This window comes from Chelmon rostratus, chromosome 10 (assembly GCF_017976325.1).
Source record: "Chelmon rostratus isolate fCheRos1 chromosome 10, fCheRos1.pri, whole genome shotgun sequence".
Taxonomy (NCBI): domain Eukaryota; kingdom Metazoa; phylum Chordata; class Actinopteri; order Chaetodontiformes; family Chaetodontidae; genus Chelmon; species Chelmon rostratus.
In genome coordinates, this window is record NC_055667.1 from 28,710,670 (window position 1) to 28,736,021 (window position 25,352).

Here is a 25,352-nt window from a genome sequence, read left to right on the forward strand (position 1 = left end):
CCGCTTTTGGCGCCGTCCCAGTAGCAGCCTGTAGCACCAGCTCGCGTTGTGTTTTTTCTGCAATTTTGCAGCTTGGGATAAATAAAGTCTGTCTATCTATCTATCTATCTATCTATCTAACTAACTAACTATCTATCTAACTATCTATCTATCTAACTATCTAACTATCTATCTATCTAGGCTGTGGTAAACAGCAAACTCTAACGTTAGCTAGCTAGCGTTAGCTTGCCTATACCAGACCACACAGGCAGACGCTTTAGCAAGCTAACGTTGGCTGGTTAGCTAAAAGTTGCTACTGCTACCGTTCGCCATTTACGTTCAAATACAGTAGGACGTGAGAGAACTTCCGACAGTTTCGGGCACTTGCTAACAAAATATGAACGGTGTCATGCGATAGACGTTCATTTAAAAATAAATATTATTATCATTTAAAACAACTTGGGTGCATTGCAAACGGACGTTAGGCATGCAGCTCACCTCCTCCATTCAGCTCGGAAGTCAAAGGGAAAGCGGCGCCTCCGCTGAGCTCCACCCCCTCCTCCCGTCAGTGCTCCATCCAAAGCCACGCCTCCAGAAACTTGCTCGCTCAATGCTCCGTGCAGGGAGTACAGATACTTCAGTTACATGAGCCATATGTACCCTGATCAACTTATTCTCCTGCTAACTTGGTATTTCTGCTGAGGAGTGTGCTTCATATTTCCAGCAACTGTGAAACGTGATGAGTGTGCAGGCAGGGCCAGGGTCAGGGTCTGTCTGTCTGTCTGTCTATCTATCTAGCTTTACAGTTCAGTTACGTCATGTGACTTTCCAAGGAATATTTGACTACAATATTTCACTGTATTAATACTATTGAATGCTGTGAAATTCTTGCATTTTTTTAATGTGTTGCTGTGATATTACAGACCTTGCTGTGATGTAACAGGGGTTTTTTGATTGCAGGATTTTACTGTAAAATAACAGGTAAATGCTGTGAAATCCAAGAATACTGTAGTTTTTACAGGTATTCATTGGGATATTACAGGGGAACTTGATTACAACAAGTTACTGTAAAATAATACTGTTAATTATTGTGAAATGCTGGTAATTTTTAACAGTGTACGTATTGCCTTGCAATAAGTATTTCTTATTGTGTATTTATTTATTCCCTCTCATTGAGTACTCTGCCTATCAGTACATACTGGTATTTTACTGTGTGGTAGTATATTTTTACAGCAACTTTTCTGATAGTTCTTTGAGGCAATATATATATATATATATTATTTTTTTTACATATTTTCTTTTATATAGTAGTTTGTTTAAATGTACATATTTATATTCAGCTTTTATTTTGTTTTTCTCTATTTGTTTTTTTTCTAACCGCTATTACCTGAGATTAAAGTCTATCTTATCTTATTTTTATCTTATCTTATTTTATCTTATGTCATGAGCGTGATCTTCCCCTAAACCTAACCAAGCAGTTTTGGTGCCTGAAGCAAACCAAACTAGGACCATTTCACCACATTAAAGGTTTTCTGGCAGGGATAGAAGGTTTGTGCATTGCTGGGATGAGGAGGTGTTGGACGGCCGTTAGCAGTTGCAGTTAGCAGTTAGCAGTTAGCTGAAAGCCTGCTGAGGGTAAAGGTGTGAGACAGCGAAGGCTCTGGGAATGAGAACAGGTTGAGACATGAGAGTGGTGTCAGTCTTCTTTTTAACTGCCATCAAGACAACAGAAGGTGGAGTTTAATTCCCAAAATGTTCAATGTTTCCTTAAAAGATATTAAACTATAAATGTCGTTATGTTTGGCAGTATGTTTCGAGTTTAACCTTCGAGTTTACTTTCTTTTTAAAGTATGAACTGGTGGTCCACGGTCATTCCTTGGCTACACAGATGTACCTGCCTGCATTTAGCAAAAACACAGACTAATGATCAGGTTTGACCTGGAAAACTTGTTCGCAAATGAACAAAAGTGAGGAAATTTATATTTGGTAGATGATTTGTTTGTAGTAACAATGCTTCTTGGTAATAAATTTATAGTGTTGAAAAGCTGTGTATTTTCCTTTTAGAAGGGAAATAATCAGGCTTTCCCTGACGTGGGTGGAAGCAGTGTTTGCTCATGATGAAGTTTATGAACAGCACTTTATATACCATAATAATCTGCATATCCATTGCTTGTATGCACAGTGTGTACTATTTGTGAGCATTCAGTTTCCAGTGTCCTACTTTTCTCCATGGCCTGATTCACACTGATGTACTTTTGTAACGTTTCAATCACAACCTGAGATCGTACCAGTGCTCAGGAATGAAAAGAAAGCTTTTTTTTTGGGGGGGGGGGGGGGGGGGGGGTCTTTGTAAAACACCTGGGTTATTTCGCTGGAGGACATCTTTGAAGACACAATGAGTCTCCTTCCTCCCTCCTCTCCCATTTCTTTCACAGCGTTAGCGAACAGCATCAGGGGAAATTACTTTCAGTCGCTGTTTTTAAGAACGTACCAGAAAAAAAGTCCCTCCCGCTGACAGTTTATTATCTTCACCAGTTGTGATGTTGGTATTTCATTTCTGAAAGACAGAAAATCAGAGGAAATCAGCAGGAGGTTAAACTGCACTATGGACAATTACCAGAAGATTGATTTTATTTTATTTTTTTTTTTTGCCTTCCACACAACCGAACCACAACAAACCTCAACAACTGAGGTAGAAGACAGAAGGTGTGAATCTTTAAGGGTCATTTGACAAGCTGTCAAACTTCAGGGCGTCAGATGAGAAAATGCTCTCCATATTCTGTTGTTTAGTCTGGACGACTTGGTAACTTCAGGGAATTTAGATAAAATCTTTTCTATGTTTGGATAGAAATTTGTTTGGTGAGTTTGTCCCGGAACAATATATTAGTAAGTAAATCAACAAAAAAATATATCAACCACAATTTTGATCTGATTTAAGTATTTATAAAGGAAAACAAACTGTGCTTCTCTGTATAGTAAAAGTCTCTCTGCCTTTTGTCAGAATATACGAAAAAAAAGGAACTTTTTCACAGTTTTCCAATATTCTGTAAACCAAACAGTTAACTGATCAGTTGTAATTGTCAGATTGATCTACTGATTAATGATCTGACTATCTGTTATGTCAAATAACGTTATAATCAACATTTCAGAATAATTCAAACTCATATTGGTGGGATATCTAAATTCATTCCTCCCAGTGGTTATTTCCAAGATAAAACGAGTTAATTCCAGACTGCCTTCTTAAAACTTAATGAATAAAAAAATGAGCCAGTTTTTTGAACAGCTCTTTGAAAGGAATGGCTCACCGAGATCCGGCTCCCCTCAAAGAGCCATAAATCCCATCTCTACAAACTTTCCCATGACTCTTTGCATTCGCTTCTTTTGCCTGCAGTATTTCAGGTTTTTGTAATACTAATAAAATAAATACTCTAACCTAGAAAGGCATTGAAATAATGAATTCAGTTGCTGATAACCCTGAAGGTGGATCCTCCTGGCGTTAGTCGTTCGTGGTGTGCGATATTTGTCGTGGTGTGCACGCCTCTGACGGGTGGCGTTGGAGTTAGAGTAATTGCGCTCTCAGAGGCTGGTGTGTTTGCAGTGTCCACTCATGTGCTCATCAGCGCTACTCCAGCCTCTTTTCTCTGGATTGAATTCTGATTGGCTTAATAAAGTGGGCTTTGATTCTGTGTGTGAGTGTGTGCGCACCAGTCTGCCTCTCCATTACCAGTGTGACCTGTGGGACGGCACCGAGTGGGATGAATGGAATGGGAATGAATGGCAGTTAGACCATGTAGGAGTTGGAAAGTGGAAATTAAATGAACATCTGCAACTCGTCTCGTTTGATCAACAGTAAAAATCATCTAAAGATATTTGTTTTATGTTAGAAAACAGAAAAAAAGCAAGAAAATGATTTTAAAAAAATGCAACAAGCAACTATTGTGGCTCATCACATAATCAACTGCAGTTTTTGCCACCTGACAAAATGAACCAATCAGGGACAACTAACCCACTGTGACACACAGGCCGCCGTTTTCCATTCAAACACACACTGATCTGGCTTTTTTCTGTGTCAACGAGCTGCATGAATTGTGAAACCTTTTTCCATAATTAGGAAATTAATTTGTTTTCTTTGTTTCGTTTAATTTTATAGTTCTAGTATGAAATTAGCTGCAAAAATGAAACAGTTTTTTATTCGCTTTCCTAACGGGCACCATTCCAGCCTCACAATGCATCATTCAACTGTAGTTCCCTGCTGATCCCACCTCCACCTGATACAGGTGAGTGTACATAAGAAAGACCCTAAAACCAATAAAGCAATGGGAAAAATGACCAAATCAACAAAATACAGGCAAAATGCTCCGCTTCTGAAACACTTCTGGTGGGTCATCAACAAAAACTGGTGTGATCAATAGCAGGACGGCTTTATAAGCTAAGCTCTCAACCTTTTATGTGCATTACTGCATATTTGCAATACTGCAACTATTACAAAAGCAGTGGACCTTAAATCACAGTCCAGAATATGACAACAAAGTCACGTCAATGTAATATAATATAATTTTTTCATGTTATAGCAGGTAAATGAACACCAGGTGCCACCGGGAGCAGGTAGGGTTGAGCAATTGGACAAGTATATCAGTAATCCAATGAGTGATGCCCTCAGCCAATCACTGACTGTTTTTCTTCTTTGGGGGTGGATTTTTTGCTCTTAATGGTCTGCCCCCAAAAACAAGTGCGAGCCGCTGCTCAGCACCTGGTTCATCAGGTAGCAAAGAGTCTAGCAACGGCAGAGAGGCAGCGTGGAAACTCTTGTAGAGCAAGAATATCTGGGTTTATTTTAGCCAAACCAGAGCGGGTGATGGTTGGAACAGAGACTGTTGTCGTTACTTTTGTTCTGTTTCTGTCGAGTTTCAATGTGTATTTAACAATGTGACAAATGACTTTAGTCATTTGGTTTGGTGAAAGAGAGAAACTTGAATTTAGGAGTTTTATATGTTTGTGTATATATATATATATCTGTTGAATTAGAAAAATAGGTCTAAGAATATTTTCTTTTCTGTTATTTTTTTATTTTATTTATTACACTAAAATTGAATATCAGGATTCAGGTTGCCTCCAAGGCCACTTTCCTTAAAGCAGGACTGGTGGCTTTCACCAGGTGAGAAAAATTAAGCTGCTACCTTTCTGCATCTAGTGACTCTTCTTTTTGCGTTCGTGTTTAACAGTCTGTAAAATTTAAACAAACTGTAAAATTGTGATGTTATATACATTTGAATGTATGGCTTTAGTCTGGCACATAAGGGTATATCACACTTGGTGTCATGTAGCTTATATTTCAAAGAAGAATTAGAAAATGTAAATGACAGTCAGGGCGTAAAACCAATGATGTGTTTCCACCTGCAGCATATAGGTAAAAATTTCTACTTAAGTTCTTTAAGTCAAATGAAAATGTAAAATGCATCTCAGTAAACTGTTGGACCACAGGTGTTTTGAATAGTAAAAAAGGAATATTTCATAAACTTGATTGTCACTGTTCTGAAAAAAAAACCAAGCATTTATTGGCATGGGTAATTACTTTAATTTTGTACTTTGTTGGAATTTTTACACTGCTACCCAGGTGCTCTGTCCAATGAAATGATTCCTGTGCACACAGTGCAGACTGGCAGTTGGTGAATAATTCAGAGTGATTATTAATATTTGAACCAGAACTGCGTGGCGGATGAAAGAGTCTTTCATCCTACTTCCTCCTCCCTCCGTTAATGGTGAGAAGAAGCAGAATGAAAAATGGAGAGAAAGAAGAGTCTGTCAGAGATGCACATGGAAAGAGATGAAGAAAGGAAGAGGAACAGTGTGATCGAGGAAAGTGAGGATGGAAAATGAGCCTCTGATAGCACTGCCTCCATGAAGTCAAAAGGGCAGCATCATCTGCAAAGAAAAGTCACATGGCCCATGGTAATGTCCCATTCTGCAGTTTTTATCATCGAGTTTAAGCTGAAAATGTTACTGTAACCTGTTATCATTAACCAATTATTGGACCTCAAGGAGACACCCAATTAAATTAAAATCAAATTTGATTAAAAATTAAAAATGAGATTTAATGAATGTAAATAGAACTTTTCTTTGTTTAAAAGAAAACTCGACAAAGCCCCTTTAAATGTAGGTGTGCTGATGCTTTACAGATATTCACAAGGCACGGATGATCCAGAATTCAGGTCTTGTGCAGTATTGTAACAGTCCCGAACATGATTTAATAAGATTACTGGTATCCGACCCGACAGCCCTGCACCACTGAATTCAGCACACTTCATTATTGTCGACAAATGTGTTTCCTGAAATGTTCATAGTTGCATGTTGCATTTATTACTCTGAAGATCATCGTCACACCGTGGTGAGGTTCCTCTCGTCTTGGGTTTTTGTCTTGTCATTTCTTGTTTTATTTTGAAAGACTAACTCTCCTCTCGTTTCAGAGCACTTCCCCTTCCTCATGTTTTACCGGTGTGTCCGCCCTGATCACCTGTTGTCTCCACCTGTTCCCCATCACCCTCCATGTGTTAAATAGTCTGCGTCTCCCTTGTCTTGTGCAGGAGTGTCTTTGTCTTTGAACCTCGTCCACAGAGTCGACTGCATGTAAGCCATTGTTCCTCAAAACGAGTGTTTTTTTGTTTGTAAGTTTAATTATCTAGTTTTTGCCTTTTGATCATTGTTTTGTTCATAGCCGAATTGTTTTCCTCCTTAAGACTGATTTTTGTTTGTCAGTTAAAGTTAATTTCGCATCTTATCCTCCGCTTTTTAGGAGTGAATTTTATTTTGTAATTTTTTATTTTTTTTTTCTCCTAGTCTGGTTTCCCTCCTGTCGGAGTGTTTTCGTTTGGATAGCCTTCGAGTTTTTCCTCCCTCTGCAGTGGTATTTTGTTTACTCCACAGTTTTACTCCACAGTGATTTTTCTTATGCCCTCTCCCTTCGGAGAGTTGGATTACCTGTAGGATCATTTCAAACCTGATTCATTTGTCACTCTGTCTTGAGGTCATTGGATTAAGTATTTAAATAAACCTGCATCCTGATAAATCTCTGCGTCTGAGTCCTGTTTTGACTCACACAAGGAGCAAATGTGTGGGTCATTCCTCAGGTTTTTAATATTCATGTCTTTGTTGCTGGTTGATACTGTTCACGAGAGCTGCAGGATAAGAAGATTCACGTCCGTTATGTTGGAAACAGAATTAGTGAACTGAGTGTGTTCCTCTTGCTCAGTTTGTTTGGCTGAGTGGTGTTATCTGTCTTAGATGGCACCAGAGAAGGACACAATTTGCCTGACAATGAGATTCCTCTCTCTTATGGGTTTATTAACTCAGTGTGTTTATTATCCTGTAATTTAACTTTTAGCTATCATTCTTTGTTTTTATTGTTAGCTGTTCTATGTTCTATGTTCTATGGAAGCACTGTTCTATACTCCTTGAAAGGTTGATAAAATCACATCAGCTGGCTTCCATATATGAAGAAGTGTTCAGTTAAACCAAATGCAGTGGAATGTTAGTGTTTGCATTTTGCTTTGGACCAATGAAAACCAGTTCCAGGTGTGACCACACCTTGTAGACAGCAGTGAACTCATCAAATATCTATGAATATCATCAAAAATGGTGAACTGATACGAGCTAAAGAGTCATTTCAAGACCATAAAGTTTTTGCCACTTCGTGTTAGCTTCCACCGATTTTATGATGGAGCATTTTTGTACTTTTTCATCTGTTTTGATGAACTTTCAGCTGAATCTTTTGCCACTGTAACTTTGAACGGCTCTAATGAACTTTGCCATCAGAGTTTTGGAGGGAACTTGCTGCATGGATAGCATGGATAATGACTGGCAGTTTTTCAGTGCTTAAGTTCTTGCAGAACAATGCAAAGCACATGAGATCAGCATCATATCTACAGGTACAGGGTACCAAACCATTATATTAAATATTACGATGTTAATAACACTTTAGCAGAGCAAGCAAATGAACTGTGAGGACTGAACAGCTTGCAGATCAATATTTTTTTTTATTATAGTGATAAAAACCTGAATCCAGGTGCCAAAACAAATAGGAGCCTCGCACATCTGCAGCTACCAGCCTTTGGATATCCATGATATTCCTACTGGATGTTTCCACAGGTCCTGGTTTAGATCCAGTGCTGGCGTTCAGTGCCAGTGCAGGAAATACTTTTGACCAGGGGCGTCACAGCCATTTAAAATGTGGGGGTGTTCTAGGTTGTGGCACATGAGCAAAATTTTCTGAATCTATCATTGGGAAAATTAACCAACAATTATCCATTAATGTTTAAATTTTTATATTAAAAAAGTAATATATGGCCGAAAATAATAACAAAAATGTGTTTTTCCTCAATGAAACATTTATTCCAAGAAGAACAAAACCTCTTTCAGAAACAACTCCAAAACATGTCAATCATATGAAACAATACCACTGAGGTGATGGTGGTTTGGGAGCAGGATTTAAGTTTTCAGTTTTCTGTCAACATCTAACTCAATCTTTATTTATATAGCACCTTAAATACGATTAAAAATGCAACACAAAGTGCTTCACAAACTAAAAACCTTTGACAGAAACACAATAAATAAGAAGAATGAAAACCTGCCCCGTAACGACCCCGCAACGTTATCGCTGTTTAGTGTTCCCGTTTCCTACCGTCAGTGAACGCCTCCGGTACGGATGCGTGCGTGTGGTTGGATGAGGAGGAGGGGGCGGGGCGAGAGTGAGGAAGTGTGCCTGTGTGTTTTTGGAGAAACAGCTTGTTTAATGGTTGTTTGCTCGGCGTGGTCGACCGACAGTAACCGTTTATCCTGCGATAAAAAGCAGGTGAGACCAACTCTCCGTCCGTTTCCTGGATCCAGAGGGACACTGCAATATATAACCTCAGGAAACAGTGGGGGGTATGAAATCATCTGGTTGTAAAAGTGGGGGTGTTTTTGACTTAATGTAGACAGGCAGAAGTTTAGGATGTGGAGTTTGGGGTGGTGGACTTCTGTTCATGTCCTGTCACACCCTAACAGTTAACTGATCCCGTGTCAGGTGCACCGCTGAATCCCAACATCTGTGATCACTGATGAAAAGACAGACTCACGTTACAAGTCCTTTCAGTAAGGATGGACACGAGAAATGATTACATCAAGCGGTAACATTCACCCAATGTACAGCGGGCACATGAAATAATATGAAAGTCGACGTAAAAGTCATTCATAAAACAAAAATAGCAAATATTCACTCGTCTCTTCGTACCGTCTTAACTAACCAGTCAACTGCAAAAAACAGATAAATTGATAATTCATTAGTTGCATTTTTTTTTTCAAACTAGCTTTCCCATTATTCCCAAACACCAAACGAAATGTTACAACAGAAGAATCTGAACTACTGTCTGATCTTTTTACCTGACTTTCAACGGACCATCCTCATCGGGTTTGGCTGTGATGACAATTGGGCCAAGCTGGACCAGGTGTGTTCCGGTCAGGGTCGGCTGGTGTTGAAGTGTGTGAAATGAAGGAATCATATGTGTAAATAACCAGCTTCACCAGCACCTTTCCAACACGTCTCCGTCCAGGGTCTCACCCACTTTCTGCACTTCTTTCCTCCATTTTTGTTTTTTTCAGCACAAACAGCAGCGTATGAACAAACTGCCGATGTCGCCGTGTTTGTTTTGGCACAAGAACATGACACGATTTCCCAGGCTCGAGAGTCAGGACTCAAAGTGCAGGACACAGACAGTATGGGGGTAGAAGGCTTCAGGCCGGTTTTAATAACAAAAGTGATAATTACAAAAAGGTGGAACAAAAGGCTCAAAAATACTAAATAAGGACACTAAGGTTTTTAGTTCTCTAAAGGCAAAACAAAACAAAAGCTCTCAATGACGATGACAATGAGACGATGGCAACAGCAGGCGGGAAAACACACCAGGAAGTCAGGGTCTGAAACGAGAGGAGAGTTCGGGTTTCACAATAAAACAGGAAGTGCAAGACGAACAGCTTAACAGACACGACGAGACACAACAGAACATGCAACAGTTAGCATGTGTGCAGGATAACGTGTTCACTTCCTGTGTTCACTTCCTGTGAACACATAATCAATCAAGCCACAGCATCAAAAATATGTTCTCCTGTTTCCTGGAACAAACATATTGACACGCTGTATTGATTCGTTTCTTTCTTTTTCTGCTTTATTCTTCTTCTTTACGTGCATGAATGACTCATTTGTCTTCCTTTGTATTTGGAGACTTCTTTGTCTTACTGTCTGTGCCTTTTTCCTTTACAGGTAAAGCAAACAAGACGTTCCGATATCGTCTCATAGTGACGTACCTTCTCGCATGGTGTTTGTTCTGCGGAGCTGCCCTCGTAGTGAAACAGGGCAGAATATCTCTCTGTTAGAATAAATCTTCACTCCGCATGTCGCCGTCTGTAGCTTCTCTTTGCTGTGGGCTCGACTCTCCGTCCTTTCTTCTCTCGTCCTCTTATTTTTCTCTTTCTCTTCACCACTGCCGCCAGGAGCCTTGAACTCAAAATGAAAATGCAATTATAGTTTCAATGAAAGACGGAGAGTGAGGAAGAAAGGAAGGGAGAAGCAGAGAACGATGGAGTGTAGGGAGTGAGGCTCAATATCAGGAGGCCGTTTGAATCGAGAGCAAACAAAGACAGACAGAAGCTCAGAAGATGAGAGACCTGAAGAGACTCCAGAGAGAGAAGACAAGATGTATTCTGCAGCAGAGACAGAGGGTCTGGCTGGGTGGACTCGGTCCCTGATGTACAGGGAGGAAAGCTGAACAGATCTAAAATATTCTCTCTGAACAGTGGTATGCAGGGGGGGTGACCGCCCCCCCCCCCCCCCGTGGCCCAATTGTTGCAAAACACTTCCTAAAGTGCCCTCTTGGATGCCAAAGCGCGCACTAAAGTGCCCTCTTGGATGCCAAAACGCGTGCCAAAGTGGCCTCTTGGGAGCCAAAACACGCACTAAAGTGCCACCTGGGAGCCAAAATGCTCACTAAAGTGCCCTCTTGGACGCCAAAACGCGCGCTAAAGTGCCACCTGGGAGCCAAAACGCGCACTAAAGTGTCCTCTTGGGAGCCAAAACGCGTGCTAAAGTGCCCTCTTGGGAGCCAAAACGCGTGCTAAAGTGCCCTCTTCAGTGGCGAGGACACGCTATATGTGCCCTTTCCCTCCTTTCTGCCCCTGCCCTTCAAAAAGTCTGTGCACGCCACTGCCTCTGAAGACTTCAGCCTACAAGTCTTCAGTCCACAGAGAGAAGGAGCGGCTCTCACAGACCACATCCTGACAGAGTCAGTGTTGGACTGGCGGGTTTGTGCTGAGCGAGCTAACAGCAAAGAAACCTCCTTCAGAAGGAGGAACTGTGCTGCTGTTGCTGCTGTAGAGCTGCGAGCACCAGCCAAACTGTTCCAGAGTCAGTTTGTCTGGAATAATTTATAGAGATGAAGGAAAAGCTGACGTGGACAGTCAGTGACGGCAGGTGTCTGTGTGATTTAACCTTCATGGTGGACATGAACCTCGATCTGCAGCAGCTCCTCAGCTCTCCGCTGTCATGTGACATCAAATTAAAGCTAAAGAGGAAACACTGAGCGTGTTCCTGCTCTGCAAGAAGAAAAGCTGCTATCAGGGCACTTTTCTTCTGTGAAGTCTGAAAGTGGATCAGGAAATGTGATGTCATTGTTGTTTAATGTGTGTTTGACAGTTGGACATGACGTCCTTCAGCACCTCGTTGACTTTATTTATAACTCTCATTACTTGTGTTCAATGTGCAGCTGTTGAGTCTGAAATTAAAATTTTGTCATAAAGTGTTCTGAAAGTACTGAAATAGTTTTATACTCAGCTTCCTGAGCCCCACAGATGTGATGCAGATGGACGGGGAGGAATCGGAAAGAGCTGAGGGGGTGAAGACAGATAACAAGTGAAGAGGAGGGAAGATACGAAGAGCTAAAAGTCGCAGGAAGGTAACGAGAGGGATGAAGGATAAAAGGCTGAAAGACACAGATGTTGAGATGCAAGGGAATAGATGAGTGAGAGAAACTGGAGATGAGGCAAAAAAGGAGGCAGAGGAAGAGACAGAAAGAAAAAAGGGATGAAGAGCGCCTGAGGCCAAACTGACTGAACAGGGGAGGGGGGGGGGGAGAGGGGGGAGGCGGAAATATTTCACTGCAATGCGTTTTCCTAAAGTTTTATCCAGGACAGCAGAAGAAAAGCCTTCAGTGTGTTTTCAAGTCAAAGACGCACCCTGAATACTTCTTGACTGTTATCACATGTTCTGATGTCGGACTTCACTGATCTGAGACCAGCCTGTCTTTATGCCAAGAGGTCAATCATATATGATGACCAGTCAGGTCATGTAAGATATGCAGTTTACCAGAAAATACAATTATGATGACAAATAACCAAACTGAAAAGGCATCGGCTGAAGCTGACGCTTATTTCCGCCCACCCTTCTTACCTAATCAGCTTATTCAGATCAAATAATTCAAATCAATTAACCAAAAAAATCCCAAAAATGATTCCATTATGGTATCAATAACATCATGGACATTTCTCATATTTTTCAAATATCTTACATTTAAACAAGCGTTTAAATTCAAAGATTGATTTTCAACTCATCGTCAAGACCATTCCATAGATTCACACCCCTCACAGAGACACATTGATCTGTTATTTTAGTCCTGGATTTTATTTTCTCAATCACATGTTTTGCTCAGAGCTCATATCTACGTTCCCTTTTTTTTAAACCTGCTCATTATTTTACAAGGCAACAGCTTGTTATATGCTTTGTACATTATCAGTGCTGTTTTAAGTCCATATATGACCTCTGTCTTTTTTCTTTTCTTTTCTTTTCATAAATCATGTTTCGTTTGTTGTTGCACTCCAGGAAAAATCAATCAAGCTGGTGTTGGTTTACTGAATTTAAGAATGCACATTTTTGGGACTGGCCTTCCTTATGAGGACGAAACTCAAGTCCTCATTATGTAACTTGTTAAATTTCAGGGTGAAGATTTGGGTTAAGGTTTAGGTTTAGGTTAATGTTAGGATTAGGGTAAGCCTCGAGCTAATGAATGGAAGTCTATGGAATATCCCCAAAAATGATGTAAACACAGTTGTTTGTGTGTGTGTGTGTGTGTGTGTGTGTGTGTGTGAACATCAAAGAAAAAAGTATCAATACAAAAAATAAAGAGTCAGGCCAGCAAGCTGAAATAAAGATGAGGGCACCCCCGGAGGGCAAACCAGACACTGGACCGTCGGATAAATCCAGACCTCCTCCGGTCTACCACAGAAACAGGACCACCAAACAAAGCTGCTGCTGAGGCCAAGACCCCTTCATCTCAGCGGAAAGGGTCGATCAAGAGGCAGACCACAGTGCCCCAGCAGAGGGGGCAGACAGCGTCCCTGACACCACGCTGTCCAGGAATGGTTTTGGTCATGACATCCCTGCTCTTCTCCTGCTGAGGCTAAAGATGACAGAACTCACGATGGTGTTCTCTGAGCCTTGTGGGGCTCTGAGGTCAACTACATGTTATCTCAAGTTTGAGTCTTGGTCATGTTTCACAGTCACCGTGGTGATGTGGAGAATGTTTTAATGAGCACATCCATTTAGCAGGTTACCTGTTAGCAGGTAGCAATGCAAATAAATCAGAAGAAGAAGAGCAACAGCCAGTGTGTGTGTTTTTTAAAGCAAATGTTTTATAAGAAATACACAAATGTAAGTAATTGTACGCACAGTATCTAACGTTTATGTTAAAACTCTATTGGGTACCATTTAAGGACATGACGGTTTGCATGGAATTATTAAATATGTGCATTTCATGTTGTCCTATTTCGAGTTTCGTCGACTCAGACACAACTTTAAACTCTCCTTTGAAATGTTTGAAGTCACCACATGAGCCCCGCAGGCTGCACCGACTGTTCAGAGCAGAAAATGCTGATGCTGCTCATCTTGCAGTTGAACTCCATACCTGTCGATAAATAAGGCTGGGTTTAACATTTCGTGCCAGGTTTAAGGGTTTGGTCGCCCACCCTGCAGCTACAAGGTGCTTTGGACAAAAACATCTCATTGTTCAGTTAGCACCTCAGAAAGATGCTCTGTGCATGCTAACAGTGTGATGCACCTGCAGCCACACAGACTCTGGATTAAATTCTGAATTGGCTGCAGACACTTGATTAAGGTGTGTCGGTGTGTGTGACCTCCACCAAAACGAGCTGCCTGTCTCAGGTTTTGTCACGTGACTGAACTTTTCTGCTTCCTGTGCTTCGTCTCTCCTCAGATACACTAAAATGAAAACGGCCACTAACATCTACATCTTTAACCTTGCTCTGGCTGACTCTTTGTTCCTGGCGACTTTACCATTCCAGGTATGACTTCATCCACCGCATACACACGTGCAACAGATCGCTGAAGTACTTCAAAGTGTCTCTTTTTACGCTGTTTCCTGAACTCATCATTTTGTTCAACCTTGAGATTAGATTCAAGTAAAACAAAAATTCCACCAAACAAATGTCACAGCGTTAGAAAACAGCCTGACTGTTTTACTTTTCAGATGGTTTATTCCATTTAACCTCATGAAAGAAAAAATGCAGCAGTCACGTTCTGCCAGCAAATCAGTCTAGAACACAAAGAAAATAAATTCTAACGAGCTGCAGTCACATGATCGACCGAACCTCCAGAGCAGCACAGAGTAGTGTTGTGACGTTCACGAACGAACTGGTTCTTTTGAACGGCTCGTTAACATGAACGATGGGAACCGAGTCGCAGCTGGGAAACGTTCTTTTTTACATGGGGAGGAGCGCTGCCCAGCTGCGCGCTGCTTATTAGATATGCAAATAGCATCACGCCACCTTGTGCACGCTGCCTTCCCGTGAGTGCGCCAGTAACAAAAAAAAGCAAAGCACTGTCAAAGCAGAGTGATGTGGCGCCACCCTGTGGAATATTTACGATTAATCCAGATCAGACTTTAAAATCTAATCCACACATGTCAAATAACGCTATAATCAATATGTCAGAATAATTCAAACTCATATTGGTGGGATATCTAAATTCATTCCTCCCAGTGGTTATTTCCAAGATAAAACGAGTTCAGGCCAGACTGCCTTCTGAAAACTTCATAAATATAAAAATGAGCCAAATGAGCCATTTTTTTTTCAACGGCTCTTTGAAACGAACGGCTCACCTCAAAGAACCATAAATCCCATCTCTAGTATAAAGGAAGGTGCACAATCTATGTATATCAGAAAACATATTACTGAAATATTTGTTTTTTTTTTAACACATTCGACATGCGTCACTGTTAACGTGATAATATCTTAACTTCATGAACAGGTTAGAAGCAGGGAACCAGGGCAGCAATTGCTGTAAATAACTTATCATAACTAGTGCGGTAACATTACAGGTAAAGCTCTGCACTGACTTAACATGAAGGCAGCGTGCACAAGGTGGCGTGATGCTATTTGCATATCTAATAAGCAGCGCCCAGCTGGGCAGCGCTCCTCCCCATGTAACTGGGAAAAAAAAGAGCGGTTCCCAGCTGCGACTCGGTTCCCATCGTTCATGTTAACGAGCCGTTCAAAAGAACCAGTTCGTTCGTGAACGGCACAACACTAATCGTCACTGTGTGCACAGTTGAAGAAATTCCTCTCGTAGATTTGAGAGCGCTAATCCTCTGAAGAACTACAAACACGGTGTGATGACTTCATGCAGCACGAAGGGAAGTTTGGCAGCGTTCACTGCCAAACTTTCACAGTGTTCACCTTATACAGTGAAAAAGTAAAGGAAGACGAGTTGCTAGACTCATAAAATACAAATGATAAGACCGACCAGTTCCTTGAAGTCTTCCTCTGTTCCAGTGTAAATGTCATGGCACTGTTGATATAGGTGTTATCTGTCATTGGCCTTTAGTAACGAACAACTATGGTACACACAATCTGAATGAAGTTACGACGAGTTAATCTCCCAGAGCACGTTCTGCCATGAGGATCGTAGTGGCTCAGTTTGAAAAGTAATATTTGTTTAAAAAAACAGGAGCTGCTGCTACTTCAGGCAGTTCACTCGTTCGTGACGGTGACGGCCGTGTGCAGCCTTTGTTGATGGGACAGTTTGTTTGACTTGTGATGAAGATCACAAACTGTACAGTTTCAGCAAAACAGCAGCTGTGCTGGATTGTGCTGAATATGCAGCTTCAGTTGTGTCCAAACGATTTATATGAACAGATCATCGCTATCATTGTACATATTGTCTGGTAATAAAGCACTTTAGAGCATCGCTGTACTTATGACTCAATAACTAAGCTTTTTTCATCAGTTCATTGTGGCTTCATAAATTCTCTGTAGCATGCGCTCGATTCACTAAAAACACTCAAAAACTGTGATTTAAATTTCGCTCTCTTGCCGTCTGGATGTTACGAGCACTTTCATCAGTCACTGGCTGGTTGTCATGGTTACGGTTTTGTGCTTCGCTGCACTGATTCGTTTCCACTTCATTGAATGATTAACTGTCCGAAGTCATATTTCAGAGGAGATGGAGGTCTCTGTTCGTCCTGCAGCTGTCTTTCTATGTTCATTTTGTTTGTTTCCAGGGCACGGACGTGTTCCTGGGCTTCTGGCCATTCGGGAACGCTTTGTGCAAGGCGGTGGTGTCTATCGACTACTACAACATGTTCACCAGCACCTTCACCCTGACAGTGATGAGCATGGACAGGTACGTGGCTGTCTGCCACCCTGTCAAAGCGCTGGACATGAGGACTCCTCACAAGGCCAAGGTAAAACGTTTCATTTCAAAGTGAGATGCTCACCTTTTCAGAGCCTTCACACCTCCTTTATTCTCCAGTGACACCACATCTGATGTCAACAGTCTGTTCAGCTCACTCCACACACTGCTGCCTCCGTCATGAATCATGCAAACTGACTCTGTGTCGTAATGTTGCTCAACTGATGCGTCGATCTGTCTGCTCAGCAGGTGGACGCAGATGCAGATTTTAGGTTTGAAAACTAGAAGAAAAAAAAAACCTTTAAAGTGATCAAATCTACACTTATGCTAACTGAACCAAGCTGTGTGTGTGATGTGTGTTTCAGTCTTTGCATGAAGACTTGACAGCGAAGAAGACTAAATGAAGGGTAAAACTGCTGTTGCCCAGTGTTATGTGACCCACAGGCCTGGGGGCATGTGCTGTAGTTGCATATGATGGTTCTTGAAAGCAGCGATAGCTTCAGCCGACTTTGATGAGTAAACACTGTGTCCTATGATGCCGGGGTGTGCATCGGCACTGCCCTCACGATTCGATTCGATTACGATTCACCAGGTAACGATTCGATTCGATTCTACGATGCATCAAAATTCTGCTGCACACAATAAGGCAATTTTTTCATTAATCATGAGCCGATGCAAGCAGTAAGATTTAACAACAGATTCTATTGGCTGCTGTGTGTGTATTCGCTGTCCTGTTTGTACTCTCCTGTATCTTCAACATACATGTCATAAAATAAAATTAAATGGTACAGGCCTATACATCGGGGCTCAATTGTTTTAAGCATGTGGCGACAACCCGCATTTTCCACAACAGAATTTGGTCGTAGATCCTTCGCTATGAAGCGTGCCACCGATCGTGTAATCCTCTTTGCTCTCTCGGAGTTGTGTGGTAACGTCGACACTAGCGACTCGTCAGTTCTTGGCTGGGATGTGTCGACTTGTTGTTGTTGAAGCCAACGATCAACACGGTTCGTGAAGTTAGCTGTATTGCCAACGTGCTTGATTTTAGCGTGGCAGGTTTTACACGCTGCATAGGTCTTGTCTAGTTTATCGTGAACTTCGTAGAATCTGAAATGTGCCCAGATGTCCGCTTTCCAAGCTTCGGGTGCGTTTTTAATGACCCGTCTTTCGCGGTCATCTCCCTCCGCCTCAGCCATCCTGTTGTGCTAACCACTAGTGCCGCCGCTTAGCATGTAGCTCGTTGCTCCGGAAATGCCGTAAAGTAATTGAAACTTCACAACTTTATTGTCCACTCGAGGCCAAAATAAACAGCGACATAATCGATGCTGAATCGTGCCCCGCATTGCAATGCTTTGCTGAATAGATTATTGTTGGCACCCCAACTCTGATGACATCGTAAGAAAGACACCTTTTCAGCCGCTGATGAAAATATGAAGAAGAAAGGAAGAAACACTTGAACACAAGAACAGGTGATTTGCAGGGTTTTGACAGTTTTCCTGCCCATCCCTCGTCGTCACGGTGATCAGACTGCTGAAATGTGAAGAAATTTCACTTCAGAGACAAACGAAAGTCTGTTTCCAGCTCTTGGTGAATACCACTGCACATGTGAAAACAGCAGTATGAAGCATTTTGTGGCCCCAAAGGAAGCTGAACAGAATATGATAAAAATGCCTCAAGTGATGTCACATGAGTCATTTGGGGTTGAAGTTTGAAAATGAAAAAAATCTGATGGTTCAGTGAACCTCTGTCAGACCTCATCTCTGCTGCAGGCGAGTTGAGATCAGCCCCTACTAGCATAACACCCAAACCTGGAACAGAAAAATTTGTTCAAGTTATGACTGAAGTTTTTTTCCGGCTACGAGCGCTGCGATCTCACACTGTTGTGCAACTCATACAATGACAAAAATGCTTAGCAAAGCAAAAAGAAAATAAACAACATCCTAAATACAAATCATTAAACTCAAGTAAACTAAATTATTGACATTTGCAGAGTAATGAGGATTTATTGTCCAGTTGTACAAGCTAATTTGAATGTTGGTGATGCTGACTCAATGCACCAATAGATGTTCTTGTGTCGCAGCAATAGTTATTTTAGATCTGTAGATATAAGAGTTATTAAACGATGCATCTCGCTGTGTAACCGCTGCGTGATTGTATTCATCATCACCATTGTGTCCTCCACAGGTGGTCAATATCTGTGTGTGGGTGTTGGCTTCAGCCTTCGGGGTCCCGGCCATGGTCCTGGGAAATGTAGAGGAGGAACAAGAGCATAACAGTAAGCAGTTCACACACACGATAACACAAACTACCACACATGCATACACACAGTATATATGCATACACCTGTGAACGTACTGCAGGTGTGCATGAACCGACCTGCTCACACACACATTTCATTATCTGCTGCTGGCAAAGGTGGGGGTGAAAAAAATAGCTTCACTGTGTTTGAAGAGATTGCTTGGGGAGGTGTGATCCGAGTGAACCAATTGTTGTTGTTGTCGTCCCTGTTTTTTACGGCTTTTTACTGCACAGCATCTGACTAATGGGCTCAACACATGCCGTCGTCAACGACCCTTTTCCTCTTCATCTCCATCAAACCAGTGCAAACAGAGTTCAAACCGGCTGCCTGTCGTATTCTTCATGATGCTTTATCTCATGAACTTTCACACAGCAGGTACACATTTATAACCAGAATGATTCCCAGCCTTAGTCAAGCCAGTCAACAGCGGGGAAGTTAATAGACCAGCGAGATGACTGAGATCAAGGGAATGAGGGGAAAACTCGTTGCAACTGGATTCAGCCATTATTGCTCAGTTTCACAAGAATTATTGAACAAATAAAGTCGAACCATTAAACAAAACACACGTTTGCATGAGCGTGAACAATCAGGAAGAAAGAAATCGACAGTTCTGTGCACACGTCAGGCTAACCAAAGACAGCCTGGTCGTGCTGGTGTTGGTTAAAAACGATGCGCAGCTTCTTTTCCACTGATCATTCAGAAAGTCCAAACCTGTCTTGTAATGTTGCTCTTGTCCCCGAAGTTTCTTACTTTCCTCTTCATATGTCCAGAAACATGTCAGATGTTTTCACCAGTTTCTTTCAAACTCAAACCGATCCACTTCCTGACTCGCACTGAGCCCCATTGAATGAGAACCATTCACACACTGGTGGCAGCAGTAACCATTCACACACTGGGGGCAGCAGTAACCATTCACACACTGGGGGCAGCAGTAACCATTCACACACTGGGGGCAGCAGTAACCATTCACACACTGGAGGCAGCAGTAACCATTCACACAAAGACACCTGGACACGTAGACAGCATGTAGATTCCAGGATGAGAAAAGAGTCAACTTTGCCACCATAAAGCTATGAAAATTTGGTTTATGCAAAAAAAAGCAAATAGCAACATTATATCAGTATTTAATTATCCTTTAAATAATTTGCTTTTTAATTAATGTCTTTGTTTCCACCCCTTGTGAGTAGAAGGAAGTTTGAGACGAGTATCAGAATGCCCTCATTTTACTGCTTTAGTCTAAATCCCAAATTCCCAGATTTCCCCATCTAGGGATTAATCAATCAATCAATCAATCAATCAAAGTGTATTTATATAGCACTTTACAACACTCAGGGTGACCAAAGTGCTTTCCAGTTAAAGTCAAACAGTAAAATTAGAAATGAAAGCAGATTAAAAGAAAGCAACACTAGAACACATATCAGGGAAAAAACAGATTAAATGCAAATAAAATAAGATATGATAAAAGAAAATAAAATGTCACCACATTACTGTGTATTAAAAGCCAGTCTGAAAAGATGTTTTGAGCCGAGTTTTGAAGAGGCCAAAGTCTGTGATGGTGCTCATGTCAGCGGGCAGTTTGTTCCAGAGTCTGGGCCCAGCGAAGGTAAAGGCTCGATCCCCCCCAGTGTTTATACCTGGCCTTTGGGACTTCCGGTTCTAACTGATTTGAAGACCTTAGCGCCCTGTTTGGGTTTCGGACGGAGAGAAGCTCTGTCAAATAAATAGGAGCTGGGCCGTTGAAAATTTATCTTATCTTTATCTTATCTTAAATGCTACAATGATGCTTTAAGTTCAAAGTTTCAACTGGTTTCTGCCACCTGAACATCAAACAGGTGGCTCAGTTCAAGTCAGCGTTCAACAGGGCCTGCCTCAACCGGCCCTCCCATGATGCACAGCTGAACTGCGTTTCCTTTAACGGGGTGTGTGCATCAGGGGGGTTCACCTCTTCTGTGCTGCCCTTCTACTAAAATGTGAGCGATCTGATCGATCTCACTGTTTTATTAACGGCTTGTACTCGTCTGGCAGTTCATCGTGTATGATGACAGAGTGGCTTAAGTGATCGTGATCTGTTTAACTCCGGAGCCTGAGTTCAGTTCCTGGTTTTATTTGATTATAAAATCAGCCTTCGAAGCTTTCTCTTTGTCTCCAGTTTAAAGGAGAGTCGAACAGAAATTAGATGCCCGTTATTGTCACTGTTTACTCTCAGAGCGCTGTATCGCTCATGTGTCATGCACAAATCAAATAAAATCAAATGAAGCAGTAAAAACTGTGGATCTGTTGACTTTCTGCACATACTATGAGTTCAAGTTTAGCTTTTCTCAGAACAGCGTGAGGCAACAAAGGATGCACTTTCATACAAACATAATAATAATCAGAAAGGTTTCACTAATGAACAACAAGCAAAATGAGCACCATGAGGTGAGAGTCCTCGCCTCGCATCCTGTCATTTCGTGCATTGTCAGACATTAGAAAACAGGCTGCAGAGTGACGTCATGAATGATGAAATCAGTGAGATGAAATGTGTTCAAAGTCATTGCAATGGTCGTTAATTAAGGCTTCAATTGCAAAACGTGTTCTAAAAGCCAGACAACACTCTGTGGCCTCTTGTGCACCAGGTGTCAAATATTATGCAAGCGTCGTGGCTTTTCAGTCCTGTCTTGCCTGAATAAAGGGAAAATGGACATTTGCATAGCAGTCACAGATGTCTGACTGACACAGAGCCATTGCTTCAATAGATGAAGCCAGCAGTGTTGTTTCTGAAAGTATGTGACTGTGGGACAGTTTGACTCTGCTCCTCTCAGTCTCTCTGATTGGCTGCCTGATAACACCTGATGGATGGAAGCTTCTCTCTCAGATTGAAATGGACTTGTTTCATTTCTCTTCTTAAAGCTGCTTATCAGCCTCTGCTGAGTGGAACCAGCTGGGTCCTTTGTCAGACTGTGTGTGTGTGTGTGTGTGTGTGTTTGTGTGTGTGTTTGTGTGTGTGTCTTGTTGCCATAGATCATCTCTCTGAGGCGTTCACATATTTTTGTTTAGCACACACACACAAACACACACAAGTACAAGTCTTGAAATGGAACAGATTTTACTCTACACATAAGTTGTGTGTGTGTGTGTGTGTTTTTTTTAAAGCACTGCATTTGCCATATAGGGTTGTGTGAGTGTGATGATGAGCTTTTGTGTGTGTGTGTGTGTGTGTGTGTGTGTGTGAGAGAGAGAGAGAGAGAGAGAGAGAGAGAGAGAGAGAGTTCAGAGCAGCTCTTCTCCTAAAAAGGCCAAAAACCAAGAACACTGCTCAGTTTCTACGGTAACAAGTGCACCAAGACTGTCAAATGACCTTCAATGGGCGATAAATGAAGTTTACACAAACCCCCCAAAGCAGAAAAAGACCAAAATCAGTAGGTGAACAGAGTTGTTCCATCAGCAGCTGCTGATATTTCTGCCACATAAAAATCTTTTCTTTGGCTTTTATTCTGTTGTAGAACAACAACAACAACGACTGGTTTGCAAGCTGTTTTATGACAGAGTGACTGAACTGTGATGTGATTGGCTAAAGTAAGAAAAGAGAAGATGAGTTCAATGTTGTTGTAATTCCTAGAAGCAATCATATTGCATTTTCCTCTGTCATGACCCGTGCTCTGCACGCCGGCTTTTTGTTAGGTTTCCCCTTGTGTGTTGTCTTTTACTGGGTTTTCTCACATCCTGTTTTATTTTGAAGGTTCATGTTATGTGTCTTTGGGTTACTTTACTTCCTTTGATTCTCTGATTGTGTCCACCTGTGTGTCATTAGTGTTTCCTCCTTGTGTATTTAAGTCTGTGTCTTCCCCCCTGTCTTTGTTGGGTCGTTGTCTGTGCTTCCTCGCTGTCATGTCACCTTGCCGTATACCTTAGCCACAGTCATATCCATAGCCACAGTCATATCCATAGCCACAGTCATAGCCACAGCCACAGCCATATCCATAGCCACAGTCATAGCCACAGTCATAGCCATAGCCCCATAGTGAGTGTTGGTTGTTGTGTTTTCTTTGTTCATGTCCGTGTCGTGTTCCAGGTAATTGTCTCCTTGGTTTGTCCTTGTCCTTTGTTTGCAACAAGCTTGTTTGTTCTTGTCTTTGTTCCTGTTTATACCTTGTTTTATGTTAGTGTTCCACCGTCCAACAACTTGAATTGCCATAAGATTTGGTGTGAACAGTCATGGTCCGAGAGGCTGACCTGTTGACATTTCCTCTAGCGCCACCATCAGGCTGTTGAGTGCACAACATATCTTATAATCTAAGCCAATACCACATTGCTGCCTGACGTGGCCTCCAGCAGGGCTCTTCTTCTTCTGCTGTTGCTTTTCAGCTCACTTTAATAACGGTGTTTCACAGCCAATCACATACGGGAATGTGTCACCATTTAACGAGGAGAATAAGGGTTATCATTTCTGAAGAGCACTCAGCTTTCACTGAACGCATTAATATTATAAGCTAGACAGGGGGGGCTGCTGGTGTTATCTACACCACTGTTTCTCAAGCCAGGCCTCAGCAGAGCCCAGTAACAAGCAGCAGAGCTGGTGCAAGATCCCTCTTTATTTTAAATTTGGTGGGGGCTAACCCATCGAATTTGTCTACAAAAAGATCCAAAAATGATGTGTCTCCTATTCACTGTTTGGATTTTACGACAATTTTAGAAAACAAATTTCAGGCGATTTCTCACTGGCTCTGTCACTCTAACTGATGATGTCATCCACTCTAGGGGGAGAAATTCTGAGCATTTTTTGAGAAACTTTCTGGTCTTCAGATGGTCATAGCTCGAAAACCGTAAGAGATATCAAAAAATGTGCAGAGGTTCATTTCGACCCGACAAAATTATCTACGTTTTAAAGTTTGAATGAAGTCTCTAGGAGAAAGTATGGAGAAGCAGCGGACAATTGAAAAAGGCTGAAATTTGACGAAATGTCCCATTCATTTCTTATGGGAAATTGTTCACAGTTTTTTGTATAACTTTGCGAATTATTGACGAAAGAGCTATAAAAGACATAGCACACCATTCCCGATCGAGCCGCACGTTTTGATATATAGTTTGCGAGGGTTTTCTCAAAGCTGCGGGACGAGTTACGCGCCAAAATTCTGGTGGAAGATGAAAAAACGTTATGATAACAATATACGCTCGCTACGCTCGAGCCACTAATGATCTGCTGTAAATGTGTTCACTTGATTGTAACAATAAGGAATAAAACTGTTAGTGTCTATGAGGTTGAGCTTTCAGGCTGCAGGTGTGGTTTAAAGTGCTGCAGTAAGCCGATAACTTCACAGGCTCCTGATCATATGATGTTAAATGATCTGCACAAGACGGCTGAAATAGATCTTTTAAAGCGTACTTTGATCTCACTGCGGGGCTTTTGTATTGAATGCAATGAACAAACCTTTATCGAACGAGTCTTTACCTTGGGAGACAGAGCTGTTTCATTCAGAGTACATCAAACAACTTCCCTCTCCAAATATTAATCATTTCATCAGAAACACAGAAATCCTTCTCTGTCTCGCTTCCATGTTAACTCTGCATTGATTTCCCTCTAAAGCACATGCTTAACACACCCCTGCCAACTCAAGCTATTCCCCCGACTGACGTGTGACCGAGCTAAGAAACATAGCAGTGCACAAGCAACAGGTGGGGAAAAAGACTGCAGGTCAGTGTTAGCATGAATGTAGAGAACTAAAATGCTTCCCACAAAATCTGCTTTGCAAATATTTCATGCATTCAAAATGTCCTTGCAAGATGTTCCTTATTATTGAACGCTGCCTCAAATTAATGACCTCCTCCATCCACTAAAACTAACAGAAAGCTAATTTCAGATTAGCTCGCTGCTCCCCTAACGGTCATTCCTCAGCAATGGTTTGGATTAGATTCAGAGAGAGAGCAAGATCTTTTTAATAACCACATTGATTCTGACGTTTTGGGCCACTTTCACTAAGAACATGTCGTAAATACAGTTGCTATCATGTCATGGCTGCTAGGGTTAGGGTTAGTAATCATGACAAGTGTGCTTCACAAGTTCAAATACAAAAGATTTGCTAGTTTTAAATGGCTGCCTGTTGGAATGTAACTTCATAATGGGTGCATCCCATTTCTGTTAATTGCATCCTCGTTTCCTTCACTTGCGTCTTTTGCTTGCGTCTTAGTCCCTCCCACCGGGGATGCATGGAGAGACGCGAGGAAACCACGCAAGGAGAGAGGAAATGAGGAAACATGTTTTAGGAGAACTGAGACGTCCATTCCTCTGAAGCGTCACGTGAAGCGACGTCTGTTTCTGATGAAGCGACACAGCTGGACCTGCTGCGTTTACCGTTATATTCACACCCCCAC

At 41.7% G+C, this 25,352-nt stretch overlaps 1 protein-coding gene across 1 annotated transcript in view; it reads left to right on the plus strand.

The window, feature by feature from the left end:
• oprl1 (opiate receptor-like 1) overlaps window positions 1–25,352 on the plus strand; it is a 75,262-nt gene that overhangs the window by 33,164 nt on the left and 16,746 nt on the right. The window contains exons 2-4 of the mRNA XM_041945502.1: window positions 14,271–14,358; window positions 16,575–16,757; window positions 18,890–18,980. Of these exons, the coding sequence (XP_041801436.1) occupies window positions 14,271–14,358; window positions 16,575–16,757; window positions 18,890–18,980 (362 nt within the window). The remainder of the gene's footprint in view (window positions 1–14,270; window positions 14,359–16,574; window positions 16,758–18,889; window positions 18,981–25,352) is intronic.